This window comes from Diceros bicornis, chromosome 1, assembly GCF_020826845.1.
Source record: "Diceros bicornis minor isolate mBicDic1 chromosome 1, mDicBic1.mat.cur, whole genome shotgun sequence".
NCBI classification, from domain to species: Eukaryota; Metazoa; Chordata; class Mammalia; order Perissodactyla; family Rhinocerotidae; genus Diceros; species Diceros bicornis.
The window spans coordinates 84,284,278-84,306,270 of NC_080740.1; the positions used below are offsets into that span (position 1 = coordinate 84,284,278).

A 21,993-nucleotide genomic window follows, 5' to 3' on the forward strand; every position below is an offset into this window, starting at 1 on the left:
GCTCAGTGGAATTGGAGAGGTGAAAGAAGACCATGGGGAGACATGCTCTACAGTTGACTGAGATGGTGTTATTGCTAATATAGCAATCATAGTGATGACTAAGGACCCCTAACCAACTGTGAGCAGGGGCTGAGCCCTGGGCTAGGGCAGCTCCGATAAGGACCACGGTGACTGCTAAATGGTCATTAGGACCTATTTGGCAGCCAGCAAGCTGAGGTTGGTCATTCAAGAGAAACTTGGCCTCAGAAGGGCTGGCCTGAAAGGTCTCAGCCCGAGCCCGCTACGCTTGGAGCTGTCTCTGCAGCTGACAGACGTGTTGTGAGCCCTTAACTGCAGGGATCCCAGACATCCAGTGCTTCACCGTCCAGCCTGTCTTGGATGAACACCCCAGGTTCAAGAATAAGCCCGTGCCTGACCAGATTATAAAGTAAGACCCGAAGCTCCCTGGAAGGAGGGCTGGGGAAGAAAATCCCATGGGGCCACCAAGCTGAGCTGTTGGCAGGACAGGCCCTTGTGCCCTTCTAGTTCCTTCTCTATCTTAGCCTGTTCCGCCTTTCCTCTTGGGAGAAGAATCAACCCCAACTAGCCATCTGGGCTTTGCCCCAGAAAAGGCTGAAGCCAGAGATGGATGGGAGGAACGAGGGTACGGCTCACCTTGCAGCCCAGCAAATCGAGCAGTAAGCAGGAGATCCACTGAACTGGATGCGGAAAGCCTGTGGAGCAGTTGATCTCAGAGTGGCTCCAAGGAATCCACACAGCTAGAGAGCACAGGCCGGGCAGGTGACAGGCAGGGTGGGGCCTGGGGACAGTGCTCATGCTGAGCACATTCTCCCAAAGGGACATCTTTCCAGTATTTGTGAAGGTTGTGCGTTGACCATGGATATGTTCAGACTGTGATAAAGGGGCCTTAGAGGAAGCAGCATGAAGGCAGGTGTCAATCTGTCCAATACCAGATTGTAAGGTCAGTGATGAGGCAGGGGGCCTGTGGGGTCTCTGGGGCCCAAGGCTGCACCCTTCCCAGCTCACCTCCCTCAGGCCTGGGCACCAAATATAGCACCTCGAGTGCCTCAGTAAAAGGCTCTCCTCTGGGAGGACCAGTCAGAAGCATGAGCTCCTTTGTGAGAAGAAGGGCCCATTACTTCAGGGTGGGGTGGTCCGCCCAGCAGCTCTACACCAGTGCACGCAGCAGAGCAGGTGCAGCTCAGCTTGGATCTCAGCTGCCTGTCACCTGTCAGTCAGGCACCGTGGGCGGGGGATGACAACTGTACAGCCAGCTCTATGCCCTGCTGGCCTGATGTTAGAATCTCCCTAGACATACAGGAAGAGCGATTCGGGGGCCGGCTGGGGTACTTAAAGAAATTCCTGGAAGACATCCCTGGGACATTAGGCTCAGACCTTAGGTGATTGTAGATCCTTCATTGAAGTCACAGAAAATGATGAGCCAGGCAACTCTATGTGCATTAATGCTAGAATTCCACCCCCTTGGGTACCCTAAGGGATGCTGTGTTCTCATGAGGGCATAAGACCATAAGTCTAGCTTCTAGATCACCCTGCAAAGAAAGCCTGATTTTAAATGCAACCACAAGGACTCTGCCAGACTGAGGTTTAGTGCAGTGGGCCTCCCTGGACAGCACGGGGTCAGGCCAGGTTCTGTGTCAGCAGCGAGCATGCTACCAGCAGCCTCAGCCTCTTCCTGTCTTGCAGCTTTTATAAATCCAACTATGTGCAAAAGTTCCACTACTCCCGGCCTGTGCGCAAGGGCACCGTCGACCCCGAGAATGAGTTTGCTGTGAGTATCTCCCTACCCGTCAGCAGCCTTGGTCATTCTCCTGGGCCACCAGCCAGAGCACACACCTGTAGCCTCAGAAGGGGTGGGAATTTGATCCAAAGCCAAAGGAAGTAAAAGCAACATCCACTGATACCATGACACCCATTCCCTCATTTCCTGAGCTTTTCCACTTTTAAGATATAACCCGGGCCTGTGTGAGATGCACCTTTCAACCACAGGGCATTCGGGCATTTCCAGAAGGTAGGAACCCTCCAGCTAAGAAGGGGTATTGATAAAGTCAAACCTTCCAGGAAATACCAATAAGAAGTCACAGCGATTTCAGTCCCCACTGTCCCCGTTGTGTTTCCCGGCGAGGACCTGTCTTCTCTTCCCAAGGGCCAAGGATGGCATGAGGAGGTGGCTCCAGGTCTCTCTCAGCTCTTTGCCTTAGACTGTGATTCTCCATATTTTGGGAGTCCCTGCCCCTGTGAGAGTCTCATGGACACTGTGACCCTCCCCCAGAAAATGCAGGTGGATGCATTCAATATTGCCTAAAACATCTGGCCGTTCAGGGACCCAGGTTACAATTTACAGGGCCTAAATCCAGGGAAAACAAACTTCAAGTTGGGAAAGAATTCTTAAGGGTAAAGTGGGAGTGTGTTTCTGGGTCCTGCAATATTTATTTCAGTTTCGGGTAGATGGGAGCCCTGGGGGCCTGGCTGGGTTCCCGCCAAATCTCTCTGGTCTTTCATAAGTATCTTGCTTTCCTGCCCCTGCCACCCCCTACTGGACAGTCGATGTGGATCGAGAGAACCTCCTTCGTGACTGCGTACAAGCTTCCAGGGATCCTGCGCTGGTTTGAGGTGGTTCACATGTCCCAGGTGAGTCTACGGGCCTTGGGGCACACCCTCTCCCTGCTACAGGCAGGGCACAGCCAGCCTCGGGGGGCCCCTTTGACTGTAAAAAGGGGATCCGCTTTTGTCCAAAGCCACTGTGAGAATCCTGGAATTCCGGTGCAGGAAGGGACCTGAGGCAGCATTCAGATTACCTGCTTTCAGGTTTGTTTTTTAAGTGTCAGATAATTTTTTTTCCCCTGCAAATGAAACCTACCACAGAATCCAGCAATAAAGCTGATGGCTGGGGCACTTCAGTGGTAGGGTGCAGGGGGGAGCAGAGGCCTGGAACTCCATCTGCTCCGTCACCCCCTCATTTCTTCCCATCCCAGCAGTCCCTCAGGGCAACTCTGCAGAATGAACCTATTTTATAGCTGGATAAACTGAGGCTCAGAGGGAGGAAATCACGCAGAGGCAAAGCTCTGGCTAGAAGGCAGATGTCTGAACTCCTTTGTGCAGAGAGCATGTATGTTGCTTCTCAACACACTGCAGGGTCTCCTTGTCAGACAGCTGAGGATCTTGCAGCTCCCAGGATACAGGGGAAGGGCCAAGGTGGTTGTGAGGAAACCTGAAAAGTAGGGACATATTCAGGATTTCTTATTCATTTATTCATTAAACAAATACTTAATGAGTACCTAACACACGTCAAGCACTTACATCTGGATATTTTGCAATGGAGCTTACATTCTAGTAGGGGAGACAGACTAAAAAGTCAAGGTAAATATATAATATTCCAGATGGTGATAACCATTATGGAGAAAAATAAAAGAGAAAAATGACAGAGGAGGGGTCAGAGAAAGCCTCCTAGATAAAATGGCTTTTGAGCAAGGCCTGGAGGAAGTGAGGGAGTGGTCCATGCAGATATTGAAGAGAAGGACATTCTTTCAGAGGGAACAGCAAGTGCAAAGGCCCTGGGGCCAGAACATGCTTGTAGCTGAATCAGAACAAGTGAGGGGTGAGTAGTAGTAGTTTGATACCAGATTATGTAGGACCTTATAGGCCATAAGAACTTTGGCTTTTCCACCGAGTGGCCTGGAGCCATGAGTAGAGGAGGGATGTGGCCTGACTGACAGTTTCAAGCTACTGTATTGTCAGCATTGAGACCATCCCACTCCAGCCCTTAATGGCCACCTCCCTCCCAGTAAACTCAGCAGCCCAGTGGCCTTCCAATCTCCTTTCCACAGGCTTGGCCTAGACTTTGGGGAAAATATAATAATGATGAAGCCATTAACAAACATTTATCAAGCATGAGCTAAACTGTTCACATCCATGATCTCATTTAAACCCCTCCACAACACTGAGAGAGAGAGAGAGAGAGAGAGATTATTACTCTCCCATTTTACAGATGAGGGAACTGAGGTGCGAGTGAGTTAGTAGGTTGTCCAAGGTTTGTAAAAGAAGTGGGGTTTGACTTTAACCCCCCATGTCAGGTACTGGACTGGACTCACTCTCTCCCTCTTCCTCAGTGGGTCCCCAGCCCACCCCAACAATAAGTAATACCCTGGAAAGGAAGAAACTATTCACGCACTTGCTCATGGGAAAAACTGATGGATGATAAGCCTCGACAGGTGTCCCAGGCACTGTGTCAAGGGCTTTATAGCAAAATCTCATTTAATCCTCATAAAACCCTGTGAGGTGCATACTATTCTTAGTCCCATTTCTGAGGTGAGGAATCAGAAGCTTTCTAAAGTCTGTAGCCTCTGCCCATCGGTCCTGGCTGTGCCGCTCCCTCTGGGGGCGATCAGCAAGGCGCCGCTCCCCTCAGCCAACCCCTCTAGACTCAGGCAAACTGCGGGAGCCCTGCCTGCACTCCCCGCTCCCTCCACCACTGTGTTTCTCCTCAAAGCCCCCATCAGCCCCGAGAGACTACTGCGCCTCTGTGTGGATTTCTAATATCGAGAATATTAGATATAATATAACCTATTAGAATATAATCTCCAGGAAGATGGATTTTTGTGTGTTTTGTTCTTGTCATATCTCCAAGTACAAGTAGCCCCAGCCCCATAACTGGTGCTCAAGAGTATTTGTTAACTAAATCAGTCAGTCAATCATCAATCACTGTGCAGGCACCATAGTGTCTGAGCCGGTTCCCTCATCTTATGATCTCAGGATTCTGAAGTTAGGAAAGAAATAGCATTTTTGCTTTGCTCCTTTTATCCCGATGCCTTGTGATAGAAGGGGCTGGGAAAACTCCAACAAGCTGCCTGGAGACGATTTCTCTCTAAGAGCCTCCCTCCGTTGAGTTACCAGGAATCCCAGGATGTCTCAGACACAAGTTTCCTGCCTGCTGAGTGAGTCCATTTCCAAGCATTGCTTCTGTGTTTTATGAATTTGTATCTCATTCTCAATTGTTTCTTTCGTGAATTGTCATGGCTACAGTACTGTTTGTACAGAGAGGTGTTTTCTGATAGGGTTCAAGTGTAAGTTCTACTTATTGAGGGTTCTGTCCTTGTTCCTGGTCCTGAGAATGTGTAGTCTTTACAATGAGCCCTGATCTAGGGGTCTGAGACCCAAATTCAACTCAGTCATTAGCTACGTGATGTTGGACAAACAGTGTGTATCTCTGGGCCTTAGTTTTCATCATCCGTAAAACAGATTGCAAAACTATGGAATTTCAAAGCTAGAAGGGATTCTAGAGGTTGTTTAGTCCAAGAGCTACAAATTCAGATACCTTCAGAGCCCAGGAAGATATGTGAAATAGTCACATTAAGACAACAGACAGTGGTGGAAACTGTGGCAAATAAGTGAATTAAATTTTTATTTTTTTTTAATTTTATTTACTTATTTTCCCCCCAAAGCCCCAGTAGATAGTTGTATGTCATAGTTGCACATCCTTCTAGTTGCTGTATGTGGGACGCGGCCTCAGCATGGCCGGAGAAGTGGTGGGTCGGTGCGCGCCCGGGATCCGAACCCGGGCCGCCAGCAGTGGAGCGCGCGAACTTAACCGCCAAGCCACAGGGCCGGCCCAAGTGAATTAAATTTTAAAAAATTAGAACTCCTGTGCTGGCTACACAATAGGCCTCTCTAGGCCCAGGTTGGCCCACAGATCTCCAATTTTCCATCCCCTCCTGATTCTTGTCCAGCCCTATTATTTTGCATATGAGGAAACTGAGGCCCCTTCGAAGATGGGGCTTAAACTGCCAAAGTAATCCGTGGCAGAAGTCAGCTGTAATAATCACGCTGTCTTGTGCCACTCATGGGATTCCTAAGAGGATTTAAGAAAGTGATATGAGGGGGCTGGCCCGGTGGCGTAGTGGTTAAGTTTGCGCATTCCGCTTCAGTGGCCCTGGGTTCGCCAGTTCAGACCCTGGGCGCAGACCTACTCACCGCTCATCAAGCCATGCTGAGGTGGCGTCCCACATACAAGAGCTACAACTCTACAACTATGTTACACAACTATGTACTGGGGCTTTGGGGAGAAAAGAGAAAAAAGAGGAAGATTGGCAACAGATGTTAGCTCAGGACCAATCTTCCTGAAAAAAAAAAAAAAGGCTATATGGGGGAAATGTCTTTGAAGAACATGAAACACCACTTGATCGCAAGGGAGTACCATCACTTCATCTTCTGACTGATGTTTCTCGCCCCATTTAAAATTGTTTCCAAAATATTTTCCCTCGATCGTTTATTTCCACCTCACAGCAAGTTGGGCACCTATACTGCTGATAAGGAAACTGAGACTCAGCTTAGGAGAGAGACCAGAGATATGAGGGCTTGACTAAGTCCTAACAACCAGTCTAAGACAAGTTTGGTAGCAGAGCCTGGTCTGCATGTCGTGGGAGAAGCCTGCCTTGGGAATCGGGAATACCCGAGTTCTCTCCCCAGCTCTGCCACCATCCGCCCTTGGGCAAGCGACGTGACCTGTTGTTGGGGGCATTAAACGAGAGCATGTGTGGACGTGCCCACCGTGGGCTGGCACACAGGAGGCAATCGCTAAATGGAGCCATCTCCATTATCATGCTCACTGCTTTTATTCCTGTTATCAGCTCCTGACATCTCGGCCTTTCAACCATCAAATATATTAGCCCCCATTGCTCTGCTCTGAGAGCTTTATACTCAGTCTACACAAATGCCCGTAGGTGAGAAACCAAAGGAAGTTTTATTCTCATTCTCTGTTCCTGATGGCTATAATGAGGTTAAAGACTCCAAGATTCAAAAATAGCTTCAGAAATGAGGAGGAAAGCCAATCAATAGGACTTTCCGTTTTTAATAACTCGCCTTAAAGCCCGCGCCTTTCTGACACGCCAGGCTATTGTGGGAATCCAGGTGCGGTGCTGGCTCCAGCCAAGTGGTCGGGAGAGATTCTCCTTAGAACTCAGTCTGGACCTGGCTTTGTAAAGCCCTGCTGGGCTGGTCTTTGCGCTTGATGGAAACGAGACCATGGGCTGCCACCTGTGGACTCCGGACTGCGGCCCCCCCAGGCTGAGCAGCCTCCCCTCCAGCTCACATTGTGGGTGTGTGTATATGTGCATAGTGTGAGTGCACGTGTGTGTGCATGTGTATAAGTGTGTGCGTGTGACAGAAAGAGAGCGTGACAGTGATGCAGAGAGGGAGAGTCTACTCCCAGGGCCTTCTCCTTGCAGGGAGCAGCCATCTTCCAAAATGTCCAGAAACAAGGAAGGCGGTGAGGAGGCTAGAATGGTTTAAGAAGATGACCCACGACATGGCTCTAGAGGCTGGTTCTGCCCTTCTCATATACCCAATGGTTATAATAACTATTTTATTTAAAGAACTCTGCTAGGAGTTAAGTGTCATATTATGTCAACCCATCTTTGCTGCATACCCAATGAGGCAGGCACTGTATCACCACCACTTTACAGATGATAAAACTTAGGATCCCTTCCTCCAGGAGGTCTTCTCTGATTACTTGACCCTTCCCTCCAGCTCCCCCCCCACCCTGCCAGTGAGTCTCCTCCTCTTAGGACAACTGCTGTTCTCTGTCCTAATACCCACAAGAGTTAATAACAATAGCTACCAGCTACTCTCTGAAGTAGATTTTCCTATATCATTTTACCAATTAGTCAAGTGAGGCTCAGAGGGGTCAGGAAACTTGCCCAAGGTCACACACCTAGCAAAAATGGCAGAGCTGAGATTTGTACTTAGTTTTAATTTGGTTAGTTTAGTTCAGGGGTCAGCAAACTATGGCCTGTAGGCCAGAGCCTACCTGCCACCTGTTTTTGTAAACAGTTTTATTGGAACAACCATGCTCATCCATTTACATGTTGCCTGTAGATGCTGTCTCCCTACAACAACAGAATCGAGTAGTTGCAACAGACAACATATGGCCTGCAAAGCCTAAAATATTTACTATCTGGCCCTTTCACAGAAAAAGTTTGCAGACTGCTTGTTTCGTTTTTTCCTCCAGATCCCATACTCGTGAGAACCGCGCTGTTTTGCCAGTTGGCATTTGATGGCGCTCTGTTTATATCACTTTCTAAGAGGTGTCTGAGAGGTGTTCAGTTTTATCTTCCCAACTAAACCCAATCTACCTTGGACCAGCGACCCTCATACAACAACCAGTCTTTGGACCCCTGACGGGCCAGGCTGGGTGATCACGTTGCCAGCTGCTCTGATCCCTCCCGCTGACAGCTCACACATAGTAGGTGCACAATGGATACCGATGGGTTGAGTTGGAGCACGTTTCACCCATATAATAAGAGAAAACCCTCCTGGAGCACACCCAGCCTCTGAAAACCCAGCAAGTGCCTTACACTGCCTGCCTCCACCTCCCCAGGGAAATCCCTTTCTCACTGAGCAGAAAGTCAGCCTCTCTCCCTAGACAGCAGACAGCCCCCACAGCTTACTGATTACCACAAGAGCCCGCTACAGCCCCTCAGAGAGCATCGCCTCCTCTGAATTCCAACCCCAAATGAAATCAGTACCAATGATTATATCCGTTTTTAAAGGACCAGCTAAGGCCTTTCCTTCCTGTGATCTTGTTTTTAACAGACCACAATTAGCCCTCTGGAGAATGCCATCGAAACCATGTCTACGGCCAACGAAAAGATCCTGATGATGATAAACCAGTACCAGAGTGACGAGAGCCTGCCCATTAACCCACTCTCCATGCTCCTGAATGGGATCGTGGACCCTGCTGTCATGGGAGGGTTCGCCAAGTACGAGAAGGTGAGGGCTTCTGCTCTCTGGGCCCTGGTGGGGGGCAGAGCAGTGGCAGGAGGGCCCAGGGGGCAGACGCAGCTACATGTCACTCATCTTACTGTGGCTGTTTGCCCTCTAAAGGAACACTTCAGCTTGGTTGACGTTACACATCTTCCAGTTTCTATGCCTCGATCTCATCGCCTTCCCACCCTCATTGTCACACTCTGCTGGGGCAGGAAGGAGCAGGGGCCATAAGGGCCCCTTATTTCATTGGGCACGTCCAGATGCCTCTGTCAAGGAAAAGCTCTGGGATGACCGTAAGCCAGACCATAAAAGTACAGGAACCACACATCAAAGTACATGATTTGAAATGACCTATACAAATGGAAAGAAATGAAACCCAGAATCTGTGAAAATATAGAAAGGATAGGAGATGAACTCCGGATGGGGGAGTTATAATCTAGATATCCAGGCTATAAGGTCCCTCCAGAAATCCCCACACATTTGAGCCACAGATTTCATTTTTGAGCCTCCTAGCGTCCATGGCAAAAAGGGAAAACCATCAGTTATATGAGTCACATTTTCCACTTGGGGAAAATACCAATTTCTCAGTAGGAGAATGTAGCTTTTCCTGGCATTGAAGTAGAATAGAAAGTCCTTATTTGGTTTTCACCTAAGCCATACATTAATGGGACACAGAGGGGAAAATGGACTCCTTATTCAAATAAGTCTCATGATGAATTCCCTATTATTTTTTCTATGTTGTCCATTGATGTAAAACTAAGAATACAACACAGTAGTATAATTCAGGGACAGTAATTCCAGTCACCCAATCAGTCCTTCCAGCTACTCTTGGATACCCCAAGAGTAGTCATCACTGGTAACCCTTTGTTCAGCCCTGAGAGCTGGTAAGATGTGTCTCTATATATATGTGCACACACTCAGGACATGAGCCCCAGAAATTGCTAGGGGCTGCCAAAGTCACACGCAATGAGGGAGGTGGTGAGGTGAGCTGGAACACCCACAGGTGAAATTCCTTACTGAGTTCTGTTTCCTGCAGCAATGCTCTCAAACTTGAATGTGCATCAGAATCCCCTGCAGGGCTTCTTAACACGCAGACCCCCACCTCCACCGCCACCCCACCCCCAGAGGTTCTTATTCTAGGTGGGGGTCTGGGTGGGGCCCGAGAATTTGCATCTCCGACAAGTTTCCAGGTGATGCTGATGCTGCTGGTCTGGGGACCCCACTTCGAAAACTACTTTCGTGGGGTTTGTGCCCCATATTCCCGGTGGGTACTGACCTGAGCCTCCAGGAAGGAGAAAGATGTCAGTCCCCACAGGTCCTGACTAGTGCCCCATCCAACTACATGTGACTTCTTTCCTGCCCCTCTCAAGTGGAATCCTCCCCAGTGCCGTGGCGATGGGTGGTGGGGTCCACGCCAAATGAACCGCATGTGCCTGTCTGTCCTCCCAGGCCTTCTTCACTGAAGAGTACACCAGGGACCACCCTGAGGACCAGGACAGGCTGAGCCGCCTCAAGGACCTGATTGCCTGGCAGGTAAAGTGGAGCTGGACGGGGAGAGGCCAGCCCCTCCCTCCTCTCCTCTCCCGGCTGGCCTCTGGCTGGAGTGGCCTAGCCTCACCCGGTCTCCTGTCCCTCGGCTTTCAGCCCTCCTGACTCTGTCTCGCCTGAGCAGGCTCCTCCTGGACCTGGGCTTTGGGGCACTGCACTCTTGGGGTGCCGCGTAGGTGCCAGGCAGCGATGCTGTGCTGCGTGTTGCTAAGACTGCTTTACTGGATGTTGCATTCAGGAGGTGGCTTTTCCCCGGGGGACTGAAATGAAAGGCAGGCCCCCACACTCACCACCACCTTCTGCCACAGCCAGCACACCAATCACATAATAGCAGAATTCGGCCCGCACCCCCACCTCCCCTCCTCGTAAGGCTGACCCAGTTTGTTGCAGACAATGCCCAGATGGATATCAGGTTTTGAAAATAATTGAGGCCTTTGTTCGGTTGGTTTTTGGTCAGAGGGCCTGCCTTCTGCACAGGCGGCTCAGCCCCTCAGAGCCAAGCCCCAGGAGCGGGAAGGCTGAGTCCTTCCCCCGCTCTCATGCTAGTGCTAACCGCTGTCTTCCCTCCATCCCTCTCCTTGCACTCCTTCCCTTCCCCTCAGGCTCTCCTTCTCCCTGACTCTTTCTTGCTGTGCCTCTGTCTGTCTTTCTCCTTCTCTCAGAAGTTCTTTCCTTCTATCCCTCCCCTCTGCTTTTGCCTCTCTCTGCCCCCCTCACATCTTACTCCTCTCTGCTTCCCTTCCTCTTCTCTCTCCACTTCCCTCCCTCTTTCTCCCCTCCTTTCTCTCCCTCTGTCTCCCTTTATTTTTCTCTCTCCCTCTCTCCCACTCCCTAGAGAAGAAACAGTCCACCAGACCCCTCCCCCAAAGGCTTTCAAAGGACCAGGCTCTCCCTCCAGGCCCGCGGCAGCCCCATCCTCAAACATCCCCCTGCTCTGCTGGGACCACTCAGCACCCAGAGCAGCCGGTGGGCTCCAGCAGGAGGGGGTGAGTGCCAGAGCAGGGGCAGCCATCTGCAGCTGCCTGTCCTCCCTCCCTCCCTTCTTGCCAGTCACCATGCAAAGAAAAGCAAGCTATTGTGGCAGCAGTTTTTGTTACTCCAGGGAAATCAGGGAATGAGAAGCACTGGGTGCAGCCTCTTTTCTTAAAATAAGGATTCCTAATGCAGGTCCTTCTCTGCCTCTGCCAATTTATGCAAAGTGAGGCTTTAAAAATGAAATGCCAAGTGCTGCACAGATGCTGTTTCCTGAATGCATTTTGTGTGTCTGGAATTTTCTCTCCCTTCTTACCTTGTGCCACCTGTGAAACCCAAACATCTCAAGGTCCCCAGCCTTGTCCCTGAGGTCATCATGCCCTTTAATACTCAAATAATAATATTCCCCCTCACCACCCACAGCTGGGGAAGGAGGAAGGCCCGGCTTCGATTCGTTCCCTTCCTCAGATATTCCTGGGGTGCCCAGGGAGGGCTCACATGTCACACAAATTTGTTTAGTTGTCGGGTGTCACTCTCGGTCCATATCCCTGCCCTGGGCCTCTCCACTGGGAAGTCTTATCACCCAATAATGGCTTCTTCATGCTGTGTCCACCTCACCCAAGGCATGGACCTCGGCCTCACAGCACAGCTAATACCAAGCTGTGCCTTCTAAGGAAATTCCGCCCAAGTCTTGGCGCTAATGGAAGAGCGCTATGAAGAAAGGAGACTTTGAAAGTATACACTAGATGTCACAGCATCTAAGAGCCATTAGCGAGGCCTCCTCAGACAGCGCCCCCTAATGGCTGCCTTCTCTTTAGCACCATCCTCCCTCCCCTTGCCGCCATGTTACAGACTGAGGCCCGCTCAACCCAGCAAAGACAATTGCCCTGGGCCACCTCCCTCCCACCTAGAGTCCAGGCACCCTAACTGTGGGCACCTGCACTCAAAAGGTGCTGCCCTGCTCATGGTGCAGGCTGCCATGTTACATTAGCACCCACAGCAAATTAGCTTTTCCTCATCCATTCATTCCATTCATTCTTGCAACTTACATTTACTGAGCCCCTACTGTGTGCCAAGCAACAGAAATAGAGTGCTGGACAAAACTGGGCCTGCTCCCTGCCCTCTTGGAGCTGAATTCTCAATTGGATCTTGGTTACGCAAAGCCACATACTCTTTGGATTTTCTCAAAACATGAGAACCTTAGATTTCAAAGGAGAATGTACTTGTGCCTCTAGCAATCCAACAAAAGCTAAAGCTTGTTATGTTCAAGATTTTACAGATTTCAAGATTGATGGCTTCTTAACTTTTTCTTTGTAAAGATTTTCTCTATATTTATTGGCATGAAAAGATGTCTATAATATATTCTTTTAAATGTTTTGTGAAATAGTACATACAGAAAAGTACGCATAACAAAAATATACAGCACATTCGTTTGTCACAAGGCGTACACCCGTGTGACTGCCACCCAGATGAAGAAACAGAATTCTGCCAGCACACAGAAGGCCATCTCGTGTTCCTTGTAGTCACTGCCAGCCTCCCCAAGGTTGACCATGATCCTGCTTGAAATCAGTAATCATTTCCTTGCTTTTTACAGGAAGTTTTTATCACAAAGCACTCACTCCTAAACACTGTTGTTTACTTTTGCTTGGTTTTGACCTATATACAAATGGAATCACACACTATGCATTCTTTTGTGTCTGATTTCTCTCAATGTTATGTCTGTAAAGTTCATTCATTTTGTTGTACATAATTATCATCCATTCCTTTTCGTTGCTATATATTAGTCTATACTGCTAAATTGTATAACTAGACCAAAACGTATTTATTTGAAACGTTTTTCAGCTGATGGAGAGCTGGGTTGATTTCAGTTTGGGGCTATCACGTGTAATGCTGTTCTGAACACCTTCGTACACGTCTTTTTGGCACACACAGGCACAGTTCCTGTCAGGTGGGCACCTAGGCGTGGAATTGCCTGTTGTGGTATGTGAGGATGTCTGGCTCTAGGAGATCCTGCCGAACTCCTATCAGCATAGCTTAGTTTTGCCTGTTCTTGAACTTGGTATCAATGGTATTATACAGTATGTACTGTGGTGTGTCTGGCTTCCTTTGCTCAACATAATGCCTTTGAGATTCATCCAGGTTGTTGCATATATCAGACGTTTTTCTTTCTAAGTGTTATCTGTTGTATGAATATACAATATGCCAATAATACACCGATTTATTTTTCAATTTTTCTGTTGGTGGTTATTGGGGTTGTTTTCAGAGTTTGTGTAGTATAAATAAAGTGGCTATGAACATTCTTGTTCGTGTCTTTCGGTGGACAGAGCGCTCAATTCCCTCAGTATAGATCTAGTAGTGGGATCCTGGGTCATGCATGTCTAGTCTTACTGGAAACCAGGAAACAGTTTTCCAAAGTGGATGAACAAGTTTACACTCCCTCCAACAACTTCTGTGAGTCTGAGTTGCTCCACATTCTCACTGACACTTCATACTGTGAGACTTTTTAATTTTAGTCTTTCTGGTGGTTGTGAGGTGGTATCTCAGTTTAATTTTAATTTGCATTTCCTTCATGAGCAATTCATCACCTTTTCATGTGTTTATTGGCTAACTGGATAACCCTTTTGTGAAATGCTACTTCAAATCTTTTACTTATTTTATTAGCTAAATTGTCCTTTATTACTAATTTATAGGAGTTTATATATATTCTAGATACGAGTCCTTTGTCAAGTATATGTATTACAAATATCTTCTCTCAGTCTGTGGCATGCCTGTTTACTTTCTTAATGATGTATTTTGATGAACGGAAGTTTGCAATTTTGATAAAGTCCAATTTATCAATTTTTTTTTTTTTTTTGGTGAGGAAGATTAGCCCTGAGCTAACATCTGTTGCCAATCTTCCTCTATTTTGTATATGGGACACCGCCACAACACAGCTTGATGAGCGGTGTGTAGGTCTGCACCCAGGATCCAAACCTGCGAACCCTGGGCCACTGAAGTGGAGCACACAAACTTAATCGCTACGCCACCGGGCCGGCCCCTGAATTTTTTTTAATGATTAGCACTTTCATATCCACTTTAAGAAATCTCTGACAACCCCAAGATCATGAAGATATTCTCCTGTTTTATTTGGAAGTTTTATGATTTTGTCTTACACATTTATTTTCCATTTTGATTGATGTGAAGTAAGGGGTAAATTATTTTTCTATACAGATTTCCAGTTACTCCAGCACCTTTTGTTGAAAAGACTATTATTTCCCCCAACTTTGAGATACACTGATCATAAATGTGTCAGTCTGTTTCTGGACTTTCTATTCTGTTCCATTGGTGTATTGTCCATGCTTGCACCAATACCATGCTATCTTAATTACTTAGTTTTATAGTAAGTCTTGAGATCTGGTAGAGAAGGTACTCCAAACTTTTGTTTTCTTCAAATTTGTCTTGGCTCTTCTAGTCCTTGTATCTCCAAATAAATTTTAAAATCAGCTTGCCAATTTTCACACACCCCCAAAACACATTGAGATTTTGGTTAGGAATACATTAAATATATAGGTTAATTTGGGGAGAATTGCTATCTTAACGATACTGAATCTTCCATTGTATGAGCGTGGAATCTCTCTTCTTTTATTTAGTTCTTTAACTTCCCTCAGCAAAATTTTGTAGTTTTCAGTGTAGAGGTCTTTCATATATTTTATTAGATTTGTTTCTAGGTATTTGATATTTTTAATTCTATTACATATGGTACTGTTTTTTAATTTTTACTTTCTGTTTGTCAGTATGAACACAATCGATTTTTTTTTGTATGTTGACCTTGTATCCAGCAACCTTACAAAATTCACTTGTCAAATTGTACATTCTTGTGGATGTTCTGCAGATACAATCATATCATCAGCTAATATGAACAGTTTTACTTCTTCCTTTCCAGTCTCATACCATTTCATCATTTTTCTTGCTTTATTACACTGATGAATGTAAGAGAGAGAGTACGTCCGTGCCCCTGTGTCAGGGCAACAGTCGGTATTTCACAGAGCAGGATGTTGTGATGATTCTTGATTCTCTGCCTAGTTTGCTAGCTTACCATGAATGGGCTTTCAATTTGTCAAATGCCTTTTCTGCATCAATTGAGATACTCATATTGTTTTTGTCCTTTATTCTGCTAATGCAGTGAATTATATTAGTTTATTTTGGAATATTAAACCAACCTTGCATATATGACATAAACCCCACTTGGTCACAATGTATCATCTTTATATATTGCTGAATTCTGTTTGCAGATATGTTCTTTTAGATTTTTGTATCTATGCTCAAAAGAGAGATTAGCCTATAATTACTCTCTTGTAATATCGTTGTTCAATTTTTATAACAAAGTTATCCTAATCTCAAAAAGTGAGTTGGATATTATTCCCTATTTTTCAATTTTTTTTGAAGAGTTTGTATAATATTTATCCACTAACTGTTTGCTAGAATTTGTTGGTGAAGCCGTATGGGCCAGGAATGTTTTAAAGTATGTATTCAATTTATTTAATAGTTTTCAGATTTCCAGTTTCTTTTGTGTCCTTTTGGTACATTGAGTTTTTCTAGCAATTTGTCCATTTTATCTAAATATTACACTTATTGACATAAACTTTTTTATAATATCCTCTTATGATCTTTTATAACATTTTTACTTCCTATAGTGATATTCCTTTTTTAATCCTGATATGGGTTATTGGTACCTTCTATTTTTTTGATTAGTCTTTTTAGAGGTTTATCAATGTTATATCTTTTCAAAGAACCAATTTTTAGCTTTTTCAGTTTTCTCTGTTGTAAGTTTGTTTTCTTTTTCATTCATGTCTACTCTTTTATTATTTTTTTCCCTTTACTCTCTCTGGGTTTAATTGGCTGTTCTTTTACTAACGTCTTGAGAAGGATGCTTAGTTATTGATTTTCTGTCTTTTCTAAAATGTAAAACTGAAGCTATAAATTTACCTTTATTTACAATTTTAACTATATCTCACAAGTTTTTTTATATAGCATTTCCATTATCATTCCTTCCTTTTATATGTGTGTGTGTGTATAAAATCTTTGTCTTGTTTCATGGATGGATGATCTTTTCTGTTATTTATTAATTATATATTATATATATTTAATTATATATTAATTAAAATATTTTAAAAATAATGTTTTCTTAGGCTGTCTTCATTCTCTCTGTTTCTTCCAAGTTTATCCCTTCCTTCCTTCCTTCCTTTTTTGCTTTCTTTCCTGTGACTTTAATATTGGAGAATTTCCTCCACTGCCTGGTGACCCTTGGCAGTCTCTTCATCATTAATAGGGAGGCGCTAAGGGCTGGATGGAAACCTGTGAAGGTGGGAGGGGCCTCGTCAACTGAGGGCGTTACTGTATGGTACCTGAGTGAGCCACAGATGTCTGTGCCAACATGGGGCCATTCAGCTCCTCCAGAGACACATCCCACAGGCTGTTGTCTAGGGAGATACTCCTGGCTGCTGCGCTGCTGGAATTTGGGATCTGGGAAGTGAAGGCCTGGCAATCAGAATGCAGACTCTGCCTTCAACCCCCTGTTTCCAGTCTAGCTCCTCATCCCTGCCCTCTGTTGTGCCTGATACCCTGCGCCAGAGCTCTTTGTTCTGATTGTTCCAGAGGCTAAGCTCCTGCTTGTTGGGGAAATGGGAAAATATAACACTTGGCCACAAGGTGAAGTGGTGGGGCCTGGAGATCTAACACACCTGCACAGAATTTCAACCCATTCCTCTGTGTTCAGCCTCTCGGCTCACCCTAGCTTTTCTGGCTCATCAATTAGCACCTTTCTCTCCAGATCCCCTTCCTGGGAGCTGGGATTAAGATCCACGAGAGAAGAGTGTCCGAAAATCTGCGGCCCTTCCACGACCGGATGGAAGAGTGTTTCAAGAACCTGAAGGTGAAGGTGGAGAAGGAGTATGGCGTCAGAGAGATGGTACGAGCAGTCCCTGTGGCCGGGAGGGTGAGCCAGGGCGAGGTGGGGCAGCGGAGGACCATGGGCACCAGAGTAGAGGAGGCTGCCCTGGAGGAGAAGGGCCTGTGGGCCAGCCTTGCTGGAGCTGGTGATCCAGGGGAAGCGTCCTGTAAACATGGTCCCTCACAAGTCGCCCCCAGGTAAACACCAGGTACAAATTGAGCCCTTGCAATTAAGGGACTGTGCTAATAATAAAACTGACGTTGATGAAGCACCTACTATGTGCCTGGTCTGCTCTAAGCACTTGACATCTACTACATCATTTAGTCCTCACAACAGCCTGGGAGGTGGGAATGATTTTAACCCCTCATGTCTCTTCTCGGGGTTCAGAGGCCTTAAGTAGCTTGCTGAAGGCTACATAGCAAGTGAGTGCAGGTCAGAATTTGCACCTGGCTCTGCTGGCCTCCAAAGCCAGTGCTTTTGGCCACTCCATGACCTAAAGAGGCCATTGGCCTGGTGCTCACAGCGACATCTTCTTTATCCTCTTCCCCAGAAAGTGGAGTCCTCAAGTGTCAAGGCTGCGCAGTCCCTTAGAGGCCATCTGGCCCAACCCTCTCATTTTACAGATGGGAAAACTGGGGCCTAGGAGGGGAAGTGAGTTACTGGAAGAGCATGGAGGTGAACTCAGGTCTCATGTCTTCTGGCCCAAGAGTTTTTCTTTGAGACAGCTTGTCTTCCAACATTCCTGCATGATCCCTCAGGCAATGCTGAGGGATCATGACTGAGGGATCAACTACCTGGTGAGGTCAGATCTCAGGGTTAAGGGCAAGTCCTCCACAAGACTCCCCTCACCGCAGACACCAGCTGCCAGCTCCAGGGTCCGCAGGTCACCTACACTTCTGATCATCTGCTTATAACTTTGGGGGTTCTCACTATCCTTTGAAGTCTGATGATTCCACGGAACTCAAGAAAGTGCTATACTTATGACTACAGTTTTATTATAAAGAATACAAATCAAGACCAGCCTAATGAAGACACATAGGGTGAGGTCGGGGAGGGTCCCAAATGCACAGCTTCTGTGTCCTCGGGACACGTCACCCCACCAACCCTACCGGCACATCGATGTGGGATTACCAACCAGGAAAGAGCACACTAGCCTGAGTGTCCGGGGTTTGTATCGGGGTTATGTTAGAGAGGCATGATTGAATGAATCATGGGCCATGTGATTCGAATCAATCTCCAGCTCCCAGAAGCCCCTCCCGGAGGTTGAACTGATATTACCTGGCTCAAAGCCCCAGCCCTGGAATCACGTGGTTGGTCTTTCTGGCCTGGCAGCCGCCACTCTGAGTCTTCTCATTAGGATAAAGGGGCCACCGTGAATAAGAAAGACACTCCTGTCACTGGCGACATTGCACGGAGGATTTAGAGATCACCTCCCAGGAACCAGGAATGAAGGCCAGCCAAATTCTTTATCAAACAGCCACCCCCAGCCTCGGCCAGCCAGGAAGTTTTGCCCTGATGTCCTGCTCTGCCCCACAGCTCCGCCTGCCCTGGTGGAGGAGGAAGGGGGCAAGAAAGTGGAGGGTACATCACCCCAGCTCCCGTCACCTGTGGGGCCTCGCTGCTAACCACCCTGCTCTCCCCGCCCGCAGCCCGACTTCGAGGACCGGCGAGTGGGCCGCCCGCGGTCGATGCTGCGCTCCTACAGGCAGATGTCCATCATCTCCATGGCTTCTATGAACTCTGACTGCAGCACCCCCAGCAAGACCACCTCGGAGAGGTCAGTCCCTGCCCCAGGCAGCCCCCGCAGCCCCGCCGCCTGGCCCAGCCCCCCCGCAGAGCCTCCTGCTTCTCCTTCTGCCCCAGGGCCACCCTTTTCCTGTCTCCGCGCCCTTTTGCTTGAAAGCCTTTCCCCACCTGGTGCCTCATTAAAACCCTCACAACCACCCCGTGAGATGCCGTCCTTAGTGCCATTGCTAGAGGGTCATTCGAGGCCCGGGAGGCAGGTGGCTTTTCCCGAGGACCCAGCAGGACTCGCCCGCAGCCTGCAGACTGCGCGTCCAGTGATCTCGGCGGCCAGAGCTCCTCTCAGCCCCGGCTTCAGTCTGGCCCCTTCTCACCTCTGCCTCTGCTGGGGCTCCTGTCCCTCCCCATCCTGTCAGAGCTTCTCCTCCTGCACCCACCCATCCCTCTGCTGGGGTCCCCCCACCCACCCAAAGAAAAGCCTCTCCCCTACCACCTTCCTGGAGCCCTCTGCTCTACACTGCCCGACTCGACACTCGAATAATAGGTACGGAGAACTAAGTGCTCTCCATGGGCCAAGAACGTGCTAGGGGCCCTCAGACCTCATCTCGTGGCCACTCTGCAAGGTCACTGCAAACACCTTCATTTACCAAAAAGGAAATAACCGCTCAGGGAGGTTGAGTGATTTGCCCACAGTCACTCAGCTAAAAAATGGCAGTGTCTGGATTTGAATCCAGAACTATATTTTTAACCAGTTTTCTCTTCTCACCACCAGTCTTTCTTTCTTATGACTGTCTTCCTTCAATTGCATTTTACCCTGTATTTTGAATGTTTGCAAATTAAGGAAGAGACTCCCCAAACTCTGCCAGGTTAGCTGATCCACCCCCCTGAGACTGCAGTGACAGTTGGGTCAGGCTGAAGCCCCCTGGATCCCTGAGAGGCAGTGCCACTGAAGCTCTAACTGCAGTTTCTACTGCTGTCTCTCTTGCCGTTCAGCTTCGACCTGGAATTAGCATCGCCCAAGACTCCGAAAGTGGAGCCGGAGGAGCCGATCTCTCCCGGGAGCACTCTGCCGGAGGTCAAGCTGCGCAGGTCCAAGAAGAGGGCCAAGAGGAGCAGCGTGGTGTTCGCGGACGAGAAGGCAGCGGCCGACTCCGACCTGAAGCGGGTGAGTGGCCGAGACAGGGTGCCCGTCCTCCACCATTAGCGAAGCTCTGCTGCGCGCGGGCACAGCACCCAGGCTCTGAGCCATGGCTTCTCTCGAGCCTCGCTTTCTCGGTGGGCGGGTGTGACAGAGGCAGCGTCTGAGGAGCGGGGAGGGGGAGTGCTCGCCGGGGCCCACACGGCCTGGACGTGGCAGAGCCGGGATTTGAACCCAGGCCGTGGGCCTCCAGCCTGTGTGTGTCCTTTCCACCATCGCACGGGGCTTTGTGAGGCTGTGGAGAAGCCGCCCGTCTCACCCGCTGAACTGAAGGCCGGCCCGGGCGTCTCCGCATCTCTCGGCTTCTGTCCCCAGGGCCATTCTAACTACTGACCCCTCAGACTCCGCTAGGCCCCTCCAGTGTACCGGGAGCCCTGCTAGGGACGCAGAGTGGAAAATCTCACTGCCTCGACTTGGGGAGTTTTCGTCTTATAAACTAGTAACTATTTAATATGAGACTTGGTGCCAGCAGCCCTGGGTTCAATCCTGCCTTCCCCCTGAAGGAGAGGTTTGTTGAACGCATTCTGGGAGCCTGGGAGGGGGAGAGAATTAACTGTCCTGGCAAGTGAGGGGGGCCAGAAGAAACGGCAAGGGGCCAGCTGAGATGCCTTCCAGTGAAGAAACGATCCTCCACAACTTCATTATAGGCGTCAGAGGCTACTCTTTCCAGGGGAAGAAGGCTGGAACTACGTCTTCTGTGTTTCACAATTCTGGGGGATGTCATTCACATGATAGTCTAAATGAATGCCCCCCCACCCCTGGAGTTGTATAGTATGCAACCTGTGCAGCCACACGTGGCAAGCTGGCATGGAATGATACAAAAGAGAATAAAGGAACTTGGAGCTGGGGCCACAGAAGCCCTGCCAAGCTCTCACCATTGACTTTTCAGGGCCCAGAGCTGCCTTATATTAAGCCTCTGTGTTGTGTGTGTGTTTGTGTGTGGTGTATTCATCAGCTTTCCAGGAAGCACGAGTTCATGAGTGACACCAACCTCTCGGAGCATGCGGCCATCCCCCCCAGGGCATCCATCCTCTCTCAAATGAGTTTTGCCAGCCAGTCCATGCCCACCATCCCAGGTATGCACCTTGCCACCACCAGCACGGGGATATAGAGGTAGTGCGGGCCACCAGCCTGGGGGTGGAAGATGAGCGGAGACCACGTCTACATGGCAGAGTAGGCCAGGCATCCTGGGGGCAAGAGGCTCTGCTCAGAGCCCTCCTGTCCTCTGAATTCTCCCCACGCCCACCTCTCCTATGGGTGAGGCCATCCCAGCAGGTTCCAGCTAGAGCAGGGTGGAGGCCTGCTGTCCCTCTGGTCCTCAGGATGTGCTGGGAATCCATTTGTCACCTGGGTGGCCCTCTATTCGCGGTTAGCCAGGCCTCCCCAGGGGCCAGAAGTCTGTCCCTGGTATGTCCCTAAGCCTCGTGTTTCCTTTTTGGGCCTCAAAGACCATTTCTGGAGCTTACAAAAACTGCCACCACCCCTTACAGATGTAGAGTGTTTGATGCACAGATGCTGCTGTTCATTGTCCCGTGAGGAGGTTGGCAGTGCACAGATGACCATTCCTGATTCACAGAGGGGGACCCGAGGCCCTAACTGGGCACGTGGCATGCCCAAGAGTACTCCATCCAGCCTGGAGCCGGCTCCAGTGTCTGCCCCTCTGTCAGGCGCTCTGTGCCAAGGGCTAGGGCAGCAAGGGACAGACCCAGCTGGGGCTGCCCCATGGGACTCGGCAGGCAGGTCTCAGCGAAGATGTCTGCTATCTCTGCACTGCCATCTTCTGAGTGCTGACTGGTGCCCAGCCCTGTGCTAACTGCCTCTG

General features: G+C 48.7%; 1 protein-coding gene across 1 annotated transcript in view; it reads left to right on the top strand.

Annotated features, from left to right (window-relative positions):
* DOCK2 (dedicator of cytokinesis 2) overlaps positions 1–21,993 on the top strand; it is a 406,650-nt gene that overhangs the window by 382,264 nt on the left and 2,393 nt on the right. The window contains exons 42-50 of the mRNA XM_058545716.1: positions 346–427; positions 1,705–1,789; positions 2,563–2,649; positions 8,608–8,784; positions 10,231–10,314; positions 17,111–17,248; positions 18,880–19,007; positions 19,967–20,138; positions 21,127–21,247. Of these exons, the coding sequence (XP_058401699.1) occupies positions 346–427; positions 1,705–1,789; positions 2,563–2,649; positions 8,608–8,784; positions 10,231–10,314; positions 17,111–17,248; positions 18,880–19,007; positions 19,967–20,138; positions 21,127–21,247 (1,074 nt within the window). The remainder of the gene's footprint in view (positions 1–345; positions 428–1,704; positions 1,790–2,562; positions 2,650–8,607; positions 8,785–10,230; positions 10,315–17,110; positions 17,249–18,879; positions 19,008–19,966; positions 20,139–21,126; positions 21,248–21,993) is intronic.